The 23,341-nt window shown below is 47.3% G+C and overlaps 1 protein-coding gene and 1 long non-coding RNA gene across 3 annotated transcripts in view; one reads left to right on the top strand and one right to left on the bottom strand.

The window, feature by feature from the left end:
- The window catches only part of LOC307191031, a 94,111-nt gene extending 86,645 nt beyond the window's left edge, over positions 1-7,466 (top strand). Inside the window, exons 3-6 of one of the 2 annotated variants that reach the window (XR_013829581.1) lie at positions 797-1,058; positions 1,569-1,765; positions 3,024-3,200; positions 3,609-7,466. This is a non-coding gene — a long non-coding RNA (uncharacterized lncRNA). The remainder of the gene's footprint in view (positions 1-796; positions 1,059-1,568; positions 1,766-3,023; positions 3,201-3,608) is intronic. The other variant, XR_013829580.1, reaches the window with a different exon arrangement.
- BARX2 (BARX homeobox 2) overlaps positions 1,053-23,341 on the bottom strand; it is a 66,177-nt gene continuing 43,888 nt past the window's right edge. The window contains exons 2-4 of the mRNA XM_079930636.1: positions 11,733-12,030; positions 6,651-6,735; positions 1,053-1,477 (exon numbers count right to left, since the gene is read on the bottom strand). Coding sequence (XP_079786762.1) covers positions 1,211-1,477; positions 6,651-6,735; positions 11,733-12,030 — 650 coding nt within the window. The 3' untranslated portion in view covers positions 1,053-1,210. The remainder of the gene's footprint in view (positions 1,478-6,650; positions 6,736-11,732; positions 12,031-23,341) is intronic.

Raw genomic sequence — 23,341 nt, 5'->3', positions numbered from 1 at the left:
GAAAAAGTAAAACACTTTTTGAAAGCTGGACGCTCATCATGTAAAGTGGCTACAGCAGAGCCCCCTGGGCAGGAGACGGTGGGAGGTGAGGGGGGCAGAGGCCCTGCTCCCGTTTCTCTCGTGCTGTTTCCATTTGCTCTGCACTTGGACACCAGTGGGCCTGGCCTAATCTTACATGTTCCTTCTGGGGAAATTAAAGCCCAGGGAGCCAGGCCATCTCTCCGTCTCTCTTTCCATAGGACATATTCAAGAAGGGGTAAGTAGTACTCCATTGTGTATAGGTACCACATCTTCTTTATCCATTCATCTGATTCAATATCCTGTGATAAACCATAATGGAAAAGAATATGAAAAAGAATGTATATATATGTATAACTGAGTTGCTTTGCTGTATACAGCAGAAATTAACACAACACTGTAAATCAACTATACTTCAATTAAGAAATAGATTAAGAAAAAAAGAAGGGCTAAATACACTCCCCAGAAGAAAGAATACACCCAATCCTTTTTTGAAAGATTTATTTTTAATTAAAAAATAAAAGTTATCTTAACATATCTGCATTGCAGCTTCAGGGATGGAAACTTAATGAAGCCAGAAAAACAAGGTTTATCAGTTCTTGGGTCACCTGACCACCTTACAATGGATACAAAGGCACACGTGTCTTCAAACAAACTTTATTCTATTAACTCAGAACTCCCTTCCCCCAACTCTTATTTGCCCACCCTCACCAACCCCGCCCTGCCAAAAAAAAAAAAAAAACAACCAAAAACATTAAATTCTCTTTTAAAACTACAGAAATAAGTGCTGAGTCAGCAAGGAACCTGGGCATGCTGCCCACTCCTGCATCCCGCTCTGCTTTGACGGCTGGCTGTCCAGAGGCTGGCTGGAGCATCCTCTACCACACCGGGGGGCTTGGACCCGGACAGCCCCACGGCATCACCCCAGCTGGGGTCGGCAGTTCCAAGGCACTGTGTCCCTTAGTCAAGGGCATCCGTGGTTAAAGCAGCCTTTCAGGAAGAGCAGGCCAAAGGCAGCAAGTCTTCCTCAAAGTCTCGAGGTGAGACCTGTGGGCAGGAGGGAGGGAGCCGGCGGTGGTCTTCTCCCCCCAAGTTACCGGCTGTCGGAAGCTTTCCTCTCCCTGGTCTCCCTGCATTCTCTCTTTCCCTTCTTCCCAGTCTCCCCCTTCCCGCTCCTCGCAAGAGTTTTATTTTAGCTTGATGGTGGGGGTTCCGAAGAAGCTACTGGCAACTCCTGGGGCTGGTCTAGGGGCTCAGCCACCTCTGCGGGGACACCGTGCACTTTTGGTTTCTGCGTGTCACAGAGCCCCTCCTGGCCCTGGGAGGGCTCCCAGAGCTCCTTGCTCTGGGCCTGGCTGTTCAACTTCTCTTCAGCTTCAATCTCTTCTGATGTGGGGATGGAGTTCTTCTTGGGACGACCTTTGGGTTTTGTGGGCGCTTCCTGTCCACCTTTAAGAACCTACGTGGGAGAAAAACAGTCATCAGACCTGAGAAATAACTCCTTCCCTCCACTTTCCCACTCCCAAGGCCTCTAAACCATTCCTTCCCAGCAGTGAAGTCGCAAGTTATGGCAAAAAGTATTCTCCACGGGTCACCTGCAGTCTACAAAGACAGCTGCATCCATGAAAGACTCAATGCACTTTTAGTCAATATCACTTCTATTGGTATTAAATACGATGATCATAAGCACAGGAAAAAATCCAACTTCAACGACGGGGAAGGAAATGAAAATTAAAATATGAATGTGGTAAGTTGACAAGTTATAAGGAAAAGACAATACTTGTAGCAAACAGGAAAATTAACACGCATATGCTAGTGTAAAAGTGTAATTGGTACAGCTTTTTCAAAAGACAATCTGAGACTGCAAATCAAAAGTCTGAAAACGTTCATACCCTTTGACCCAGAGATTCCATTTCTAACAATTTAGCCTAAGGAAGTCATCAAAGACTGGGACAATGACCGATGTGCAAAAATGTTCATCATAAAATTGGTTATAATCGCAAAAATCTGTTCTAATAGCAAAAATACTCTAAGGCTTCCACCCTATGGTTGAATACATAATCATAGTACATGGCAAAGAGAGAGCACTCGAAAACCATTACAGCCATTATATCGGAGAATGTATAACAACATGGGAAATACTATTAATATATTTTTGTGAAAAACGGGTTCTAAACCAGCATAATTTAATTTGATTGCTAGACAACTGCACACCACCCTGTTTGTAGTCTCAGGATCATGGATAATTTAAAATATTTTCATTGTTTTTTTTTCTGTACTTTCTAATTTTTCAGCAATGCTCATGTATAAGTATTTCTGAAATCAGAAAAAAAAAGACGTCATGAAACATGGTTTTGTAGTGTTCAAAGAGGCAGTAGTGCACAGAAGAGAGTGTTCTAGCTTTGAAAGTGGAATAACTAGATTAAATTCTAACTGTGCTCCTTATCCACTTTCTCTCTGGGACAGTCCTTGAAAGACTCTGAGCCTCAGTCTCCTAATCTGTAAAATGGGGATAAGCATACTTTCCTGCACAGGGCGATGGTGAGGGGAACCAACAGGTAATGTAGGGTAAGGGCCAGAAGTGTTCCTGAGTGTTCCGGAATCTGCCTCCCACCCTCCTTGCCTGGGTGACTCCACTGAGACAGTGCCTCTCCTGGGAGCCTGACCGGACCTCCCAAGTCCAAGTTAAATGCCCTGTGAGCATCCTATCAGAGCACTTTTCAGATACGCCTGTCACTGCATGTTTACTTGCCTGTCCCTCCCACCCAGTCCCTGCACGCAGCAGGCGTTCAACGGCTGTCATCGAATGAACTAACCTTTCTCAACAGGCCTTTCCATAGAATTGAAGAAAGATATAAAGTAAGCAAAATAATGATAACCCAATGGCCTTCACTGATTGCAAATGACTTGCACATTTATTATCCCAATTCGTGACTTACATGACAGTCCCATGAGGTAGGCAGGGATAATTTTTAAAATATTTTTATTACTTTGGGTTATAACAGGCACTCCTTCTTCCACTGGCTCTGAACTCTGGCTGGTGCAGCTGTTGACCTGGGCAGCTCGTGAGAAGGGCTTCAGGAGGACCTGGATTAGCAGATAATCAGAAGCGGGATGTACTTTCGCTACTTCCACGCCTTTTGTGATCTCAGCTTCCTCATTTGAACAGAAGCTCTTTGAAGGTAACTCCTGCATCTGTCCCTTGCTTTGTGCTCCAAGCATCTAACTTGCACCTAACTTTCTATGCAGTTGTTAAATATTTACTGAGTGTATCTCTTTGCTCTAAGAGCAGCAGACCTCCGGGTGCTGAATTGTAAGAATGAATGTAGTAACTTGATAAACCATAAATTCTTTTTTTAGAAAAAGCTTTATTGAGATAGAATTCACATACCACACATTTCATTCATTTATAGTGCACAACTTAGTGATTTTTTGTATAGTCACAGAATTGTGCAGCTCTCATCAGAATCCGATTTTAGAACATTTTCATCGCCCCCAGAAAGAAAGCCCGTACCCGTTAGCAGCCTCTCCCCACTTCTCCCCTGCCCCCCAACCCTAGGCAACCATGACTCTGCTTTCTGTTTTTCCAGATTTGCCTGTCCTGGGCATTTCACATGAAGGGAAACATACAACGTGTCGTCCTGTGTGACCGGCTTCTTTGACTTACGTTTCCAAGGTTCATCCATGTTGTGGCATGTGTCAGTACTTCATCCCTTTTTTTGGCCAAATAATATCCATGGTATGGATATACCACAATCTGCTTATCCATTCATCAGCTGACGGCCACTTGGATTGCTTCTGCCTTCTGAATACTGTGAGTAACGCTGCTGTGAACGCGGGTGTACGGATACCTGTTTCCGTGCCTGCTTTCACTTCTTTTGGGTATATGACCGGAAGTGGAATTGCTGGGTCAAATGGTAACTCCGTGTTTAACCTTTGGAGGGATTTCCAGGCTGTTTTCCAAAGCAGCTGCCCCCTGTTCCATTCCAATCAGCAGAATATGAGGGTTCCAGTTCTGCTCATCCTCGCCAACACTTGTTATTATGTCTTTTTGATTCTAGCCATCCTAGTGGGTGTGACGTTGTACTGCATTTTATTTTATTTTTTTAATTTTTTTATTTTTTTGCGGTACTCGGGCCTCTCACTGCTGTGGCCTCTCCCGTTGCGGGGCACAGGCTCCGGATGCGCAGGCTCAGCGGCCATGGTTCACGGGCCCAGCCGCTCCGCGGCATGTGGGATCCTCCCGGACCGGGGCACGAACCCGTGTCCCCTGCATCGGCAGGCGGACTCTCAACCCCTGCGCCACCAGGGAAGCCCTGAATTTTATTTTTTAATGGATGGGTTGGTGTCTTATGGTCGCATCTCCATTGCCTGGTGAAAGTAAGTGCTCACGAGATGAAATGAAATGGAGTCTTGTTTCCCAAAGGGGCCTGAATCCGGTTGGCCTGTGGAATGCTCTCTGAAGTTAAATGTGCGAAGTTACTTCCATTTTGTTTCATACGACATTGATAACCATCGACACCCCGCCCACGGCTGCGCCAGCAGCGCAGTGGCTGGTGGAAAACAGGTGACGTCAGAGGCAGAGGCACACGTGTCCCCCACGGGCACCGGGCGATGCTGGCACAGATGGCAGGCTGTCAGTTCGTTCACCGTCTGACGCATGAAAAGATCGTTGCTGACCAACTTAAACAATGCCTCTGCCACTCAGGAGACACTGATTTCGATGATAATGATGGACAGGGAAGGAGGTGGGTGGTGGAACTTGCACAGAAAGCAGTGAAGGGACTTGCCCAAAACCAGCCAGGGAGGGGCACGCCTGGGAACACGGCCCAGTGTTGCCAGCTCCCAAATCTGGTTCCCTTAGAGATCAATTCCCCAAAAGGTTTCATGGGTGTCTTAGCAGTCTAGAAGTTGGGGAGCAACAGTATATTTAATTGAATCTTATTTATCCTTCAATTTCACCTTCTCCCTGCAACCTGGCCCAATACCTCTCCTCTGGACTCTTATGGGGTTCTAAATCTATAAATAAACAACCAGCACTTAATTACAATGTGCTCCTTTGCTGCTTCCTGGACCTTGCTTCTTCAACTGGATCATAAATTCCCGAAGACAGGGCTCTATTTTGTTCCATGACTTCCTATAGTGCCTAGGACGAGGCGTGGTTCACAAGAGACACTGGATACGTATCTGTTGATGCATGCAATGTATGTGTGTTTGTACATGTGTCTGGCGTTGCCGCGTCACTGGGAGAGCATTCATGGGCCAGGCCGCCTCCATCTGAAAATCCTTCCACCTCGGGGGCAAGTCCCCCAGAGGAAATGATGAAATTTGCCCAGGAATTTTTTTCTAGGGATATAACAAATGCTACCTTGGTGGCTTTCTTCCCATTTCCATTAATATTCATTTGCAATTTATTTATTTAGTCTTCTCTTTCTTAGCAGGCAATAGCAAGAACTAAAGTTTTCAGAAAAAAAATATTGGACAGAAACAAAATTGAGAAAACTCAAAATCTATTACCTATTATCAAAAAACACTAACTTTTTTTTTTTTTTTCTGAAAACTAGGTGGTAGGGGGACCTTAGTTATTTGGTAATTGTGAAAAAAAATTCATATTCCATCCCTTGAGACACCAGGAAACATGGCTTGTGAGCAGATGCCTTAGCGAATTGGAACGTCATGCAGGCAGGCCTGAGCTCCTGAGAGGAGAGGGGGCCAGCGGCATCCAGCGAGGATGTGCAAAGGCCTGGGTCAGAGGCCGCGGTGCACATGGTCTCTAAAGAATCGGAGCAAGGCTTCTTCCCACCCTCATCCCAACCCTCCTCTTTTCTCTGGGCTTTGACCTGGACCCTTGGGGTTTACGAAACTGGAAGTGAAACCCAACTACTTTGGATTTAACTGTGCTTTTTCAGAAAAAGAGGGGTGGTAAACCATTATGAAATAGAGTTCCTCAAAATGCAGAGATGTTTATTCTTTTTTTAAAGAGATGTTTATACTAATATAAGTTCATTTAAAAACCAAATATGGAAGAGCTCATCAGCTAGGCAGAAGAGCAGTATTAGGGAAACCAGTCACTATACCATGTGTATCAGAGGAACCTGGGTGCTGGTTAACACCCCCTGTCCTGGGAACAGGACAGGGAAGCAGAATCCTGGAGGGGCCTCGAGTTCTGCATTTGTACCTGCCACCCAGGTTACTCTGACCCCGCCCACTAGAGCTGAGAATCACTGCATTAGGGGGACACACAGCTACAAGAGCAGATATGCCCTGTATATCCTCTAAACAAAGAGAACTGGCTTCTAATTCTTAGCTATTGGTGGGAGGGGGAAGGAAGTTCTTTGAAAAGTCTAGCAGGTGGGGTTAAAACCCACAACTGAGAAGCTTGGGGGCTTTCTTTTTATTTTATTTCTAATGAAACTGTGAAAAAGAATATCCTTCTGGTCAGGAAATCCAGGTCAGAAAGAAGGGCTTATCCTATTAATTCAAACAGCCTCCCTCCTAGCCAGCATCTTAAAAGGCCTTCCAATCTCTGGAGCTCAAACCACCAAATGGTCCTTCCTGCCTTCTTAGCAGCCCTGTAAGAAGAATTTCTCGTGTCACGATGGGCCCGTGGTAAGACCTACTCTCTTTCTTACCATTTTCTTCCATTTCATCCTGCGGTTCTGGTACCAAGTCTTCACCTGCAGTTGAGTGAGTCCCAGAGACTGGGCCAAGTCCAACCTACAAGGCACGAGAGACAGAGGAAGGATGAGGAAGAGGGGAAAGGGCAGCAAAGGTGGGGTCCTGTTGGCTACCTCTAGGCACTGCTACCAACACGTGGACCTCCCCATTAAACCAATTCCTCCCCGAAGAGCTTTGCTTTCCTTCCAAGAATCCTATGGAGGAAACTCTGGGAAGCTAACAAACAGATGCCCAAGCCCAAGGACTGTCTACACTGGAACCGAAAAGCATTTCTGAGCCTTCACTGCAAAGCCCTCTTCCTGACCCGACAGGCTCCTTACTCTGATCCTGTACAAAAGGAAGGCTCTGCTCCAAAATCCAAACTGGGGAGAAAAGGTAAAGCCGTATTTTCCTTATCAGAATCCCGCTCATCACTCAGTCCGGCTCAAGCCCCACCTCCCGGGGGTGAGCCTGCTGCTGCCCCTCCCACCAAGCAGGTTGCCTCCTCTACCCAGGTTACCCATCACCCAGGTGGCTCTGAGTTCTCGCCGGTCTCTGATTGCTTCACATGAGTTATTTCTGCCTCCCTAACTGAACTGCAAGAGTTGACTTCCTAACTAACTCAACTGCTGCTTTTACGGTCGCGAAAGTGCCGACCGCACTCTGAATCCAGAACAAGGGCTCACAAATACCTTTCGATGGATTGACTCATCCACCACCGCTGCCCTCAACTGTTATGATGCCAGCTTCCAAAATAAACATTACACCCGTAGCGCCGCCTCCTTCCCATTTCACGGCTGAGCGTGGTCCTGCATTTCTCTGTAGCCTCCTGCAAAGCCCTGAACGTCAAAGCCATTCCCGGGGAAGTATGCAGTTGGAGCTAATTCTAACAACACGGCACCTGTTTCCAGAGCACCACCACGTCCCAGGCTGTGTGCAGAGCCCCTGACATGTACCACCTCGTTTCTTCTTTTTTTAACATCTTTATTGGAGTATAGTTGCTTTACAATGGTGTGTTAGTTTCTGCTTTATAACAAAGTGAATCAGTTATACATATACATATGTCCCCATATCTCTTCCCTCTTGCGTCTCCCTCCCTCCCACCCTCCCTGTCCCACCCCTCTAGGTGGTCACAAAGCACCAAGTTGATCTCCCTGTGCTATGCGGCTGCTTCCCACTAGCTATCTACCTTACGTTTGGTAGTGTATATATGTCCAGGCCACCCTCTCACTTCGTCCCAGCTTACCCTTCCCCCTCCCCATGTCCTCAAGTCCATTCTCTACGTCTGCGTCTTTATGCCTTTCGTTTATTCTTTTCACGTCTATTCCTTCCTGCTGTGAAGCAGGTATGATTATTCCCATCTTACAGGTGAGAGATCTGAGGCTCAGAGAGACTAGACTCTCTCGGCGACCACGGCGAAGTCCTGTCCACCACCTGTTTTTTGTGAATAAAGTTTTATCGGAACACAGACACATTCATTCGTTTACATATTGTCTGTGGTTGCTTTCGTGCTACAACCTCAGAGCTGAGTAGTTGTGACACAGACCGCATGGCCCACAAAGCCTAAAATACCTACTCTCTGGCCCTGCACGGAAAAACTGTGCTGACCCCTGCTAGGTGGTCCTAGAGAAAGAAGTGGAGGTAGGGCTCAAGTCTGCTGACGTCTGTGCGCCTCCCCCTGTACAGGGGCTCCCTCCACTCATCGGCCTATCGTACGAGATAGGTCTGTCGGAGGGAGGCTCTCGCTCAGGCCTTCGGGGACGCTGCATCTGAAGGAGCCGCAGACAACCCGAGCGGAGCATATGAAACGGGAAAGGGAGCCAGGCTGAGGTTGTCCACCTCAGGCCCTGAGACTGTTGGAAGTGTTGACCTGTGTTTACTGATGACAACCCCAGGTCCACCTGAGCACCCGCTGGAAGGACCACCTCTGGCTGGAAGGAGCCCACACGAGCTGCGCCCCCCCCACCCCCCGCCAAGGTCCCAACCCTGGTCCCTGGAGCAGCGTGGACTTGTCACGCAGCACCCCTGACACAGCTTGAGCAGGGACCACCACTTTGGGAGGCCCCGGGGTATCTGAGGGTTGAGCTGTGGATGTAACGTCCACCATCTCACAGCAGCCTGCACAGCCGCCAGCCTGGGCTGCGGGGAATCTCGGGTGCGAGTCCTCAGCTGCAACTTTCTCTAAGCTGAGGAGTAACGAGCGACATCTCACCATCAGGGAGACCAGCAGGTACAGGAGTGAAGGTTCCAGGTACAGCTCCTGGCACTCCAGGTGCAGCGGCCCAGCCCCCCTGCTGTGACCAGAGAGCCCAATTTCAATCTCCGATAATAAAAACCGTGTTCCTTCCAGCAACTTCAGCTCCTGGCTTCAGTCAGCATTCACACATATCTGTTTGTCCCAGTAAAAGGGCCACTGGAAGGTGACAGTTTTACTGAAAGTGATTAACAGACTGAAGCTAGTAAATTCCCAGTGCCAGCAGCCCTTACTCTCCCCACTAACGAAGCCCTGCTTCCCAAGGAGCGGTTCGTTAAAGCATCAAGAGCCCAGGGGGCCATCCCACAGGTCTCCCAGGTCTCCCCCGGCTCCCCCCGTGCCTTCCCGGCCGGTTCACCTGAGGCCATCAGGTGCATTAGTGAACGGAAGGTTCAAGTTCACAGCTCTGCCACCGCATGAGCAAACGAGGTGAGCTCACTTGGGAAAAATGCGCCCCTGACTCACTCTGGCTCCAGAAACATGCTTCACTGTCATCGGCCTCCTCTCATTACCTGCCACCCTTACAAATTCTCACTACCCTGCATATTCGCTTAGATGGGGTCACCCAGGAAACCGGAGAAACAAACAAAGGGGAAGAGGGAGTGCACTGTGGGAGGAGGGCGTGCTCATGGCCCCGGTCACGTATGAGGAGAGGAACAGCTGGCAGGGTGGCTCGGGCTGCAGCCTCCACGCCCACCAGAGGGTTCTCCTACCCCAGCAAGTGGATGAAGCCCGCGTAGCTCACCTGAGAGGTGCCTGGGCAGGTATCAGGAAGCCCCAGGAGGTTTAATTAGAACAAACGTTTCTGCGAAAACAATTTGCTGACTTCCAAAGTAGGCCTAAAATGTCACCTGAGCACGCTGATTCTTAAATCGGGGTGCCCACCCTTCCTGGGTGACAAGTACATGAGGCTCTCCATTACACGCTCGGGGCATCAGAGTAGCCATTCGATACCTAGAGGTCCCGTTTATTAATCCCCAATTCACAGCCCTGTCTCCGCTGTCTGCCCGAAGGTGCCCCAAACTGCTCACGTCCGAAACAGAACATGCTCCCCTCCAAACCCACTCTGTCCTCAGTCTTCCAGCTTCAGATAATGTTTGTCCCCCTTACCTGGTGGCCCATCCAGGAACCACAGAATTCTCAGCTCTCTTCCTCATGCCAACATCTGTCTGTTCCAGCCTCAGAACTGTTCTCCGATCTAGTCTCTCCTCTCTGCTCCCACTGTCATCACCTTATTTCAGGTGGTGACATTCAGTGACCCTCCCTGGACTCTGTCCACCTGCTTTCCCTGCTCCATCTCTTCCCTAACAGCCACCTGTGGTGCTACCAGTGTGGGAATGTGAAAAGTAAATCTGGCCATGTTGCTTCCGGCTCTTCATGGCTGCTGACGCACGGCCTACATGACAAAGTCCCTAATCTTTGGCCAGATGTACAGGGTCCTTCCCGCCTCTGCGGCCTCATCTCCCACCATGCCCCCCCCACACACACACCTGAAGCTGGAGACGCCCGACCACCTGCAGGGCCCTCAGCACGCCCGTCGAGCCCATCTGTGCCTTTTATGTGTCGCTCCCTCTGTGGAGGGCTCTCTCCCTCCTGGGATGAAAGCTCTTTTGAAGAGGTTGCCTCCTCCGAGAAGGCTTCTCAGCCCCCGCCAACATGCTCAGCAACACCTCTGTGCTCCTGCAGCCCGCGGGAACGTGCCCGCACCCACACCCGGCGTCGTGATGTCATTACCACAGCCTCGTCCTTCCCCGTGACCTCCTCTAGAGCAGGTCTCTTGTCTGCTACTTTCTGGACCCATAATCCCTGGCACAGTGCCTGGCACACAGCCGGTGGGTGCTCAACTAACTGAATCGGTAAACAAGTTCCCTTCCAGTCAGTGATCTGCAGCCTCCTCTCTCACTTAAGTTTTGATTGAACAGCTAATAAAATAGCTTAAGAGATGCATTTGAGTTTCCTTCCCTTCTCTTTAACAGGAGTAGGGTCAAGCCTGATATGGACAAGGCAGTGAGCAAAAGAAGGGAAAAAGTACCTGCAAAATCCTCCCAATAAACAGGATCACACATTAGCTCAGCCATTCCAGAGTGAGTGTGAGGGACAAGGTAAGACACACACTCTCGCAGCGTATTTTTTTGTTAAGATGCTGAACTAAAGAAAGCGGAGAGGTATTGAAGCCTGTGAGTAAAGCAGGGGTCGCAGCTGCCCTCGCTGGGATCTCAGAAGGGTTTAAAGAAGGGCCCCTCTTCCAGGTCCTCTTAGATCTCAGCCAGATGCTTCTGACTTGCTACCTGTCAGATCTAGCGAGACACCTGACAGCTCCACAGTCCCGTCAATCCGGCGCGTCCAGGCAGGAGCCGGGCCGACCCACTGAGCCAGTTGGGGGTTGGAGGCTGGGGAGGGGCCTGAGGAGATCAGGGACCCCAGTTGTGGGTCCAGTCCCACTGCATCTGACCCTAAGTGCAAGTGGCTTTAAACACCAAACCTGTTTCCCAACGGAGAGCCTGGGTAAGCACTGGCTAAGCTTTGCTTTGCTGGTTGTACTGGAGAAACTAATATACAGGGATATAGGGAGAAGTATAAATTCAGTAGCAGGCAGGGTCCCGGGCTGAGATGAATGCACGTGGGCTGGCTTCTGTTAAACCCAGGCTGAGGTGGCACGAGCCGAGGGATGGACAGATTCCTGCCATACTGTCCTGCACAAACTCTAGAACAGTCCTGTGGCTCTCCGTCCCACGCCAAGAACCAAAGGAGTCCCCCTGCTCAAGGGCCTTCCCGGCAGACAGTCCCCTCCCCGTGTCCTCACCTGTCTGGGGTGGACAAGTACTTCTGCTTCTGGAACTTCTTCTCCAGGCCCATGAGCTGCAGCTCGGTGAAGATGGTGCGGCTCCGGCGGGGCTTCTTCTGCCGGGGCGTGGGCTGCTCCGTCTCCGACTCGCTGCTGCCGTGGTTCTCGCCCGCAGCCTCGGCAGAGGTGGCCTCGGCGGCCGGGTGGCGGGACAGAGCCTGGGCGACTCCCGGGGTGGCGGGGACCAGGTGGGGGATGACTGTGGGCTGTCGGGTGATCACCGAGAGGAGAGGATATGCCCGAAGGGAAGCGGGGCCTGGAAGACAAGCAGGGAGGCAGGTCGCACAGGAGCCGTGGGGGAAGGGGGCCAGAGGCCCTCAGAGGACCCCGGGCCGAGACCCATCTGTCTGGCAGGGCCTCCTGTTCACAGGGACGTATAAATGGGGGAAGGCTGGGTGGGCAGGGCACACGCAGATTTGCTCAGCCTGGTCTAGTTTGAAGTGAACCTTTCCCCATCTCTCCCGTTTGAACCCCTAAATGCTGGTTTCAGAGATACGGGTCAATGGCACTGAGCAGATGGGAAGAAGTACTCAGATATAGCTAGAAACACATACTTAAGGAAGCTGAAAAGGATCTGTAATATACAGTGCACCTGAGAAGCACCTCGGGTCTTTATAAAAATACATGGCTGTAACTATAAATTCTCCCTGAGAAGTCTACATACCTTGAATCGTAACATTTTTCAGAGCTGGAAGGATGCTTAAGGGTTATTTAATTCAACTCCCTCATTTCAGAGACAAAAAAACAGCCCCAGAAAACCTGAGGGACTTGATGGTGTCACAGAGCTAGGAACAAGCAGACTCAGGAGTCAAACCAGGTTCTGGCTTGAAGTCCAGGGCTGTTACCACATCATGAATCACACGGATGCATCACTTAGAAGAGGAGGCCAAAAAGATTTTAATTCACATGAAAATTCAGATCCATTACACTGGCTGCCTCTGGCACTGTGTTAAGGAGGATTCTCAGGCTGGGTCGGAGCCTGGCTGAAGAATTCGAGCTGAGGTTGATTAGCGATGTCTGTCACGGGTGTGCAGGGGTAGGGGGTGTGGTGGCCTCCACCCTAGTTTTGTGCCTCTTCTGCTTTAGGAATTTCAAGGCAAGAGGACTTTTCTGTCCAAGAATCTGTTCTGTCTTTTGTCGACTGAAAAAAATTGCACAACCTAAAAGTTGAGAATTATGTTTTATATTTTTGGACTTTCTGAGGACTTCAAGCCAGGGAGGCAGCCTCTCAGATAGCTCTGGGGGACTGCTCTGAAGAGGTGAGGGGACACTAGGATATACAGGAGTTTTTGCAACAAAGACCAAGTGGTCAGAACATCAAAAGATTAATTCTGTTAATTAAACAGAACCATGGATAGACCTAGAGACTGTCATACAGCGTGAAGTAAGTCAGAAAGAGAAAAACAAATATTGTATAATATCACTTATATGTGGAATCTAGAAAAATGGTAGAGATGAACTTATTTACAAAGCAGAAATAGAGACACAGATGTAGAGAACAAATGTATGGATACCGAGGCGGGGAGGGAGGCGGTGGGATGAATTGGGAGATTGGGATTGACATATATACACCACTTTGTATAAAACAGATAACTAATGAGAACCTACTGTACAGCACAGGGAACTCTACTCAGTGCTCAGTGGTGACCTAAATGGGAAGGAAATCCAAAAAAGAGGGGATATATGTATACATATAGCTGATTCACTGTGCTGTACAGCAGAAACTGACACAACATTGTAAAGCAACTATACTCCAATAAAAACGAAAAAGAAAACAGGACGTCTCAAGTCAATGAATTTAGCGCTTTTCTATGTATGAGAAGAAAGAGTCTGGGCTCATTGAAATCATTCCTTTGATGTGCACCTCAGCTCTCTGGGGCCAGTGTCCTGTTCCTTCCCATCCTGAGTCCCCTCAGGGGGCACCGTTGGTGGGGGGGGGGGGGGCGGCTGCAGTGGCCGAAGGCTTGGCAGCAGGCAGCCAGGCAGCCCATTTGTCTCCACCCTGAGTTCCCTCAAGGCTCACCACCGGGGTGGAGATAGATAGTGGCTGATGGTTGATGGCTGCAACATCCTTTGTTTGCTGATACTTTAAAGTTCAAGTGAAAAAGCTCTTCCTTTTCATTGTTCCATAGTATTGGGTTTAAAATGTCACCATCATTACCTATGGAAACAGTTTTATCCCTCTGGGGCTCAGTTTTGTCATTTGTACAAGTGTGTAAAAGTAGGTAACTTCGAAGAATTTTTCAAACTCTAATATACCGATGTCACAAAAGCACATCATCCCAAGCCCATCTTGATATCTGATGAAAACAGAGAAGATTCTGTGGCTGCCCTTTGGGACTCAGCCCAGACCTGACAGCTCACTACAAGGGCAAGGTGAGCGTCGGAGCCAAACATCACTCACACTCGTCCCGGGTTAAAACCAACCAAGGTCACAGAAGCACCCAGGTGCTACGTGTAAGCTCTCTCTCCTCTGGGTTGGCATTTCTCTTCTTACTCATTTCCATGCTTCTGTTTTGGACCCCAGTCATAGTTATTAAAAGAGATAACTTCTCTTGTTCTTTGACTACATGTCTAGTAAGGCCCAGTAGAAACCACAAAGCTATTAAACAATAAATCACGGCTTCCATTGACTCTCCAGCCAAGGCTAACACTTGAGGGTTTTTGTCGTGGATTCTTTTAATGAAAAAAATGATATTTTATAATGAGAAAATCAGGATACCTGGGACAGTAGTTTTGGATCTGTATACATTACGAAATGCTACTTTTCCAAAAAAGTATGTAGGTCTTCCCTGGTGGCGCAGTGGTTGGGAATCCGCCTGCCAATGCAGGGGACACAGGTTCAAGCCCTGGTCCAGGAAAATCCCACATGCCGCGGAGCAGCTAAGCCCATGCGCCACAACTACTGAGCCTGCGCTCTAGAGCGTGCAAACCACAACTACTGAGCCTGCGTGCACAACTACTGAAGCCCACGCGCCTAGAGCCCATGCTCCGCAACAAGAGAAGCCACCGCAATGAGAAACCTGTGCACCCCAACGAAGAGTAGCCCCTGCTCACCACAACTAAAGAAAGCCCGCGCACAGCAATGAAGACCCAATGTAGCCAAAAATAATAAATTAATTAATTAATTTTAAAAAGAATAAAGTTATGGGGCTTCCCTGGTGGCACAGTGGTTGACAGTTCGCCTGCCAATGCAGGGGACGCGGGTTCGTGCCCCGGTCCAGGAAGACCCCACATGCCATGGAGCAGCTGGGCCCGTGAGCCATGGCCACTGAGCCTGTGTGTCCGGAGCCTGTGCTCCGCAACGGGAGAGGCCACAACAGTGAGAGGCGCAAAAAAAAAAAAAAAAAAAAAAAGAATAAAGTTATAATATATTTTAAAAAGTATCTAAAAGCTTCTTATACTGCTATTTTGTTTTCATTACCAAAGTAGCACAATTTCTTATAAAAAAATTTTTAAAACAATTCAGAAATATATAAAATAGAAGTCTCCCCTCCCAGTTTTCAATCCCAAATCTTAGAGGTAGACTTCCATAATTGTTCCTGTGTATATACAGACATATATATGTTCCAAATCTAGTAATAAGGTATTCTAATCTACTGAAACACATAGTTACAAAGTGTTTATTTTGTAAAGTATAAACATGTCACTTTATTTTTTCTAAATGGATAGCCAACAACCCCCAGACCCTTTATTGGGGTTTATTTAACCCCATGACTTAAAATGCCGGCCTTAAGGTACATTAAGTTCCCAATGAAATGAAGTTGGGAATTTTTGTTTATCAGAATTCTGAGCGTCTACTGGGGAATTTTAGTCACCAGAAGTCTGAGAATCTCCTGCTTTCTAGACAAGCAGCCAAACTGGGACAAGAACCACCCTTCCCAAGGGCTGCCCTCTGTCGGGATGGTTATAAATAGGTGAGGTGCCTCTACGTGGGGGCAGTGGGTGTGCGGAATGAGGAGGCGTCGGGGAGAGAAGAGTTAGGAAATCAGGTGGATCAGAGAGGGGGGCAGAGTTTTTTTGAGGCCGCCATGAGTCTGCAACTCTGGGGAGAGTGAAGGCTACTTTGAGAGGATTTCTGAAAAACATTTTAGGGGTGTACTGGGTAAAATCCTTGAATATATTCCTTTAAGTAAAACTAAAGATCTTCCCATTCAAGGCTTCTGTAATCAGATTTCTGTTGTCTTTGAGTATAATTCTATAGATACTGGGCCATATGGGGCCCTAGAAATAGCTGGGTTACGTCATGAATGCATGTGTCTGTTTCTGGACTCTATTCTACTGAACTAATGTATGTCCTATGATAGGACCATTCCACTTTTATTATTGTAGGGTTTAGGGAGTTTTATTATCTGGCAGAACAAATTTCCCCTTTTTATCTTTTCTACAGAGTTTTCTCAGCTATTGTCATTAATTAATTTTTCCAGTTGAATTTTAGAATCAACTTGTTAGTCTCTTAAAAAGCAAATCCCACTGAAAATTTATTAGACTTCCATTGACCTTATAGATTACTATCAGGAAAGATGATTCTTTTGATGATCCTGTTCTCTGGTAGGTTGAAAGAAATTGCTAGTAATTAAAAATAGCTTTTGGAGATTTATGCCACTCGGTTCCATAAAGCTTAAACCCAATGAAAACCTTCATTAAAAACCAAAAACAAAACAAAAAACTTCAGAAGAATGGTAGTGATTTAAGGCAACATTCCAATCACCAAAGTCTGTAGTTTCAGGAATCCTGACCCAATGTTCTGATGCAGATTCAGTGACAAAACTGCACCTCTCCCCAGGGGCAGAGAGCACCTTCTGATGTTGGAGATGCACCCACAAGGCCACTGGGATGCTGATAAATATTTGGGGGATTCAGGAGGACCATCACTGTAGTAAATAAATACAATTGCCGTGAAGCACTGTGTTGAGGTTTTAGTATTTGACATGTGTCCCTAAGGAAGGAACAAGCGTGGCTGGACCAGGACACAGGGTGGGTAATGCGTGTGCAGCAAAGCACTGCGTCTCCTGAGAGGCAAACCAACGGGACCAGAAAAGTGGGACCAAACATATTCTCGCCAGCTGCTCTATGTCTTTCTTGTTTTAAAATACGACCCGATTTCCTTCCAACAAAATAGGATCGGCCCAGAGCTCTCATTTCACAGAGCACTTACACACCCGCATCTGATATTCTCACAAAAGCACTGTGAGATACTCCAGCCATCTATTTATATTTTGGCTAAAAATCAAATTTAGATTTTAAAAATAGGGGGGAATTATAACTTAGCTCATACATTGTGGGGTGGGGGACTTGGGTTACTGAGAAGGCAAATAATGTATAACACTATGTATTAAGTATGTCTTTCTCTTTTCCTGAGAATTATCACTATGTGAAAACGTGGACTAAAGACAGCTGTCCCGCCACCCTGGCTCATTTACATACACTTGTGAAATTCAAGCACATTATCTGCTACTGAGAGGGAGTCATGACTGTCATGAACCAAAGACTTTGTTTAAACATTTTTAGTTGACAAAAGGAGTGTAAACATGACCACAGTGAATGCATTTTCTAATAGCCGCTTTCCTTCAACCCATCCCCCGAACCAATGTTTGGCTGTGGGATGGATATCACATAACCGCGTGTATCCTATACCTAGAATAGCTGCCTGCCAAATGTTTGGCCGTCTTGAGAATCTGTTTTTGGATTAGAAAACCTGAGCACATTCGTGGTAGGCTGATGCCCAGGGACATCCCAGGGAGCCTGGGGAGATGCGGACCATTTGGGAGGCTAAACAGAATTTTCTGTCACGTGGATTCTGCAAACTGAGTGTAGATCACGCATACGAACGCACTTGGGCCAAGCATGGGCACGGTCCAGGGTGGCAGATTCCAGGCACATCTCCCCAACATAAGTCCTCCTTCCCCGCGGAGGCCAGTCGCCCCAGTTACAGCTGGACGTGAACCCCAGAGCAGAGTCCCCAAAGCACAGTGTTGGCTTCCACACACCTCCTGGGGGCTCCTCTTCCATTGCTCCAACACGCCAGTCCCCAAAATGGCTCTCCACACCCACTATTCCGGTTGACACAAGCGAGGTCCAAATGTCTGAGTGGATAAGGATCTCTAAGCTGCCTGCTTTACTGAGTTATGTCCCGGGAATGTGTGACCTGTATACCCGCAGAAAGCTTCCAAGGGACAAGCAACACACACAAAGCCACAGGTAGAGATGGTATCCCTGACGGTTAACCTGAAAGAAAGACTCAGTGGAACAACTGGGTAGCTCTGGCTGAGTGTCCTGGGAAAAATCATAAAACCACCCACACCGAAGTATTCCCATCGGCTCACGTCCCTGCAGACTGGCTGGTAATTTGGGGCAGTGGAAAGAACAGGACCTCACTGACTTGTGGAGTGAACTTGAGCAGGTTATCAAAACTTTCTTCGTTTCAATTTCCTCTTCTGTAAAGTAGGGCTAATAACAGTTCCCCCTGGTATCTTACTGGGAAGATTAAATGCATTAGGGTATGTGAAGTACCTGGTGGGAATTTCATCACTGTTAGTTCCCTTTCTTTTCCTCTTTTCACTTTAGTGGTTTGATGCTCTGTGAATGAGCCAAAAGAAAACAGATGGATTTTCGTATCAAGAAAGCAGACCTGCTTGTGAACTATGCAGGTGCATCTTCTTACCCTCCGTGCATTCGTATGCAAAGTAAGACGAAACAGCACTAGAATCTGCTAGCTTCTCTTTGCCACATGAGGGTCTTCAAATGCCCTGACAGCAACAAGAGAGCTAAAGGATATCAGTGGGAGGGCTAACCAGGCCAGACATCCCCCTAAAATCATCAAGACTCCAGAAATAACTACTGTGGTTCTACAGACCTGTATAAACAATTCACAGCCCTTCCCAAGATTAGTCGTAGGCAAAGAAGGATGAAGTTAGTGGGACACAGGACTGTACCCAAAGTCAATTTCTGAACACTGCAGAGAACACAGAGATGGGGTGGTTAAAATGGACTTGCCTGGTCGTATGCTGAAGGTGGATTAAGGAAAGGCTGAGCTGAGGGTAAGTAGCAACCAGACATGAAAGTTCAGTGCTTGTTTGTCTATGTGCTAATCTGTAAGAATGTCAAGGAAGGGAGGAAATATAACGGGGCTGAGTGGCCTTTTAACTCTGTGATACACTAAGTTTCTAGCCCAGTAAGAGTTAATGGAATACGTGCCCCCTTTACAGGTTATGGCTTTGTATGACTAAAGAAAAGAGAAAATGTTTTAAGAGGCCAACTCAAAGGCTGACAAAACATCTTAGCCATTAATTACCTCATTAAAAAAGAGCGGGTGGGCATGTTGATGAGTTAAGTGTAAATGAATTAGAAACATGTGAAATAAAGTTATTCCAAAATCCACACACGACTGCCATAATGTAGACTCTGGAATAAGGATCTAGTTAAATTAAAAACTGAAGAAGGTTCACAAAGGTTGATGAATAAAGGGATGAAAACATTTCTGGGGATTTGGAAAAATGAAGATTTGGGAAATAAAGAGGAGACCAGAGCAATGATAGTAGGCTTGACTGCATCACGCCATCTTTTCAGAGTCTTGATTTTGCAAAGAGACAAGCTCGGTCTTACCACGTTCAACCTGCAATGTCATCAAAATTATAGACACCCACAAAAACGCTGGGCTGCACTGGGATCTCCGTGAAATCAATTAAGCTAGCCTGGCAGATAGGTTTATGGTCCTTCCCACGCTGCCTAAAATGCCCTGCCGCCCAAACGTGGTCATCATCCCCCCTCTAGCCATCACCACTCCACATCTCCCTCCGCCAAAGAACACACTGGAAATGGCACTGTCTTTCTCCTCCTGGCCATTCTGTTGTCTCCACACACCCACACCTGCTTTCAGCCATACCTCATAACCACTCACGGACAGAAGGCTTCCAGAACAGCTGTTGTTCAGTACAGAGACCGAATTAATCACTCCCACCTTCATGCACCCCCAGCTTTGTGTTTGTGTCCTTATTCACCCTTACTTAATTCAAACCTTGGAGCAAGGGTTAATGTGTTTACCCATTTATTTCTCACTAGACTGCAAACTTCTTTAGGACAGAGTTAAAAAGTGCATCTTCCTAGTGAAAACTCCATGCCTGACTCGAACTGATTTTACCTGGAATCAGAAAACTGGGGCTGGAGATGTGGTTCTGACACCTTTGACAACTTTGGGCTCCGTGGCCTTGCTTAAACCATACTTCCAAACTTCTGCTTTCTCTTCTAAAAAAATGACACTAATAATACTTCTCCCAAGCTTGTTGAAGGATCACATTGGATAATGAGTATAAAAAAATTTTTAAACAATGAAGAGCTATACCCAAAAAGGCAGTAATTTTTTCCAGCAATCAAAAAGCACTAACTTTCCAAATTTTAGAGACGTCTCTATTCACTAAGAAACCATACCCCTGCTTCCTGTGCTAACGTAAACCATCGCTTTGTCTCGTCCCTTATCCTTCATAATTTCTAGTTAAGGTCCTATTGTCACAGGGACAGAGGCTACACAAAGCTGACCAGGAGAAATCTTCTAGTTCACTGTCACCATCATCTGTGAACTCTACCAAGTAGCTACTCAGCTCTGTGCTGACTGCTAGAGACGGGAAGAGAAGCGATTCCTCATCTCTGTCCTCAGAAGCTAGTTATCGCACTGGAGACATGAGACATTACAATAAAAGGTAAATAAGAGAACAAAGAAGTTTTTCTGTGGCAAATGCTGAGTGGCAGAAGACCTACAGGAATTCAGGATGGATTGCTGCGCTCCAGAGCGTACAGTGCCTCGTTGTGAAAAGAGGAGCTGGGGTTCTTCGGGGAAAGGAAGAACCCACAGGACCTGGAGAAACACTAGAGTGCAGTGGGAGAGGCGGGCAGACACACAGAAGGTGCCAGAGGACTCAAGACTCCAGCAGTGTAAGCTGGGACGAAGTGAGAGAGAGGCATGGACATATATACACTACCAAATGTAAAACCGATAGCTAGTGGGAAGCAGCTGCATAGCACAGGGAGATCAGCTCGGTGCTCTGTGACCACCTAGAGGGGTGGGATAGGGAGGGTGGGAGGGAGGGAGATACAAGAGGGAGGAAGATGCGGGGATATATGTATATGTATAGCTGATTCACTTTGTTATAAAGCAGAAACTAACACACCATTGTAAAGCAATTATACTCCAATAAAGATGTTTAAAAAAAAAAAAAGACTTCAGCGGTTAAGTGCTGGGATCGGAGCACCTCTTCCTCTGCCCAGTGACAACGTTCAGGTAGAAAAGATAAGGCTCGCAAAGGCTTATTTAATTTGCAGTAAAATCAGACAGTGAAGTGATGATTCCTGGCAGGCCTGGACGGTCACAAACTAGGGTTCCCCGAAGGACTCTGAGATGGGTCTGTGGATTTTACACAGAACAAGAGTTGAAGGGTTGAAAGCAGAATTTGTCTCCCAAGAAGAAAAACTTAAGACCAACAGAGGATGAAAGACTGGGTCTTGGGGTACATCTCCATCAATGGAGCTGGAAAAGGAAATAAGACCAATAAACCAGGCAGACATTGTAGCCTAAGAAGCAAGTAAGCGCACAGGGTCAATGAAAATGGTCAGAGAATTTCAAGAAGGATACACTTTCAACAAGGTTACTCACTAGGAAATCTCTTGACGTAAGTTTTGAAAATCTCCCCCCTTCTCTGATACTTCCAGACCTGTCTTCACGGTATAGGAATCTCCACAAAGCAGGCTGGGAAAATGGGCGTTGTGCCAGGGCCCGGGGTGGTTTCGAGGAAAAGCCACAGGACATTACTTTCTGCAAGTGGCCCTGTGGGTCCCAGGCAAGCTCTTGATTACCCAGGAGGAGAAGCATCCACCCAACTCAGAACTTCTCCTGCCAAAATGTAATTTTCTAAATTCAAGTTAATTTCCCTTGTCTCCCTATGCATCCTAATTCTGGCTTAAATATATTCTCTGTAGCTTGCCTTTGGTTGCAAAGAATTAGAAACAAAGTGGGATAAAAGAGAGTAAAATTCAATTAAGTTTAACAAATTATGGAACACTTAGTGTAGACACTATGCCAGGAACTGGGGATAAAAGAGTACACAAGACAGACCGGGTCCTTGCCCAGCCCAGCTGATGGACAGCGGACAGTTAAGGAAGAAGTACTTCAGCAAGAGGATTTAATCAAGTATAGGTGGTGAGGATCCACCTGAAAGAGTGTCATTTAAACTGAAGGATGACGTTAGCTGAGATTCTAATCAGAGAATAAAAAGAAACAGGTAAAAGTCTACAAATTTGCCAAATACTAACTGTGAAAAGAAATTTGTTTTTTATGTATGTATGTATTTATTTATTTATCTATCTATCTACCTATGTTGGTTGCACTGGATCTTCGTTGCTGCGCGTGGTCTTTCTCTAGTCGCGGCGAGCAGGGGCTATTCCTTGTTACAGTGCATAGGCTTCTCATTGCGGTGGCTTCTCTTGTTGCGGAGCACGGGCTCTAGGTGTGCGGGCTTCAGTAGTTGTGGCACACGGGCTCAGTAGTTGTGGTTCGCGGGCTCTAGAGCACAGGCTCAGTAGCTGTGGCACACGGGCTTAGTTGCTCCGCAGCGTGTGGGATCCTCCCGAACCAGGTCTCGAACCTGTGTCCCCTGCATTGGCAGGCGGATTCTGAACCACTGCGCCACCAGGGAATTCCCGAAAAGAAATATTTTTAAGCAAAACAAAAAACACAGGATGAAAAGGCATTTGGGCCTTACTGAAGAATATCTACAGAACTTCTGATGTCGAAATTGGCTCTGCTGAGTGTGGACAAGTGGGAAAATGCTCTGCTGGAACGTGAAGGCAGAACAGTAAACTGGAGGCCTCTCAAACAAACCAGTGTCTGGTAAGGCCCCCAAGTACTGTCAGTGACCAGAATATCGCCCTCTGCTGTGATGACCAGCATAATGCAGGCAGTTTCCATCAGGATGCCTCCATGTCATGCAGACAGTCATGTGATTTCGATGGTTAAATCTCTTCTTCCTGGTACCCCACTATTTTCTTTTTTAAAAATTTTATTTATTTATTTAGTTTTGGCTGCACTGGGTCTTCGTTGCTGTGCGCGGGCTCTCTAGTTGCGGCGAGGGGGGAGCTACTCTTCGTTGTGGTGCGCGGGCTTCTCACTGTGGTGGCTTCTCTTGTTGCGGAGCACGGGCTCTAGGCACGTGGGCTTCAGTAGCTGTGGCTCACGGGCTCTAGAGCGCAGGCTCAGTAGTAGTGGCGCACGGGCTTAGCTGCTCCGTGGCATGTGGGATCTTCCCGGACCAGGGCTCAAACCCGTGTCCCCTGCGTTGGCAGGCGGATTCTTAACCACTGTGCCACCAGGGAAGTCCCCCCATTATTTTCTGATAAAAGTGTGCCCTTAAAACTTATGCAGATAACTCAGCCCAGGGGCACAGAACTATGTTGCAAAATGGACTCAAACTCTGGAGGAATGTACTTATTGAAGATAGGAGGATGGAGCACTGTACTTGGGGGAAGGCTCTTGTTGGAGAGAATGAAAGAATTCCTCTCCTTTCTCTTTTACTCAAGGT

Source organism: Stenella coeruleoalba, assembly GCF_951394435.1.
Source record: "Stenella coeruleoalba genome assembly, chromosome: 8".
Taxonomy (NCBI): domain Eukaryota; kingdom Metazoa; phylum Chordata; class Mammalia; order Artiodactyla; family Delphinidae; genus Stenella; species Stenella coeruleoalba.
This window is presented reverse-complemented; position numbering and strand designations above follow the sequence as displayed.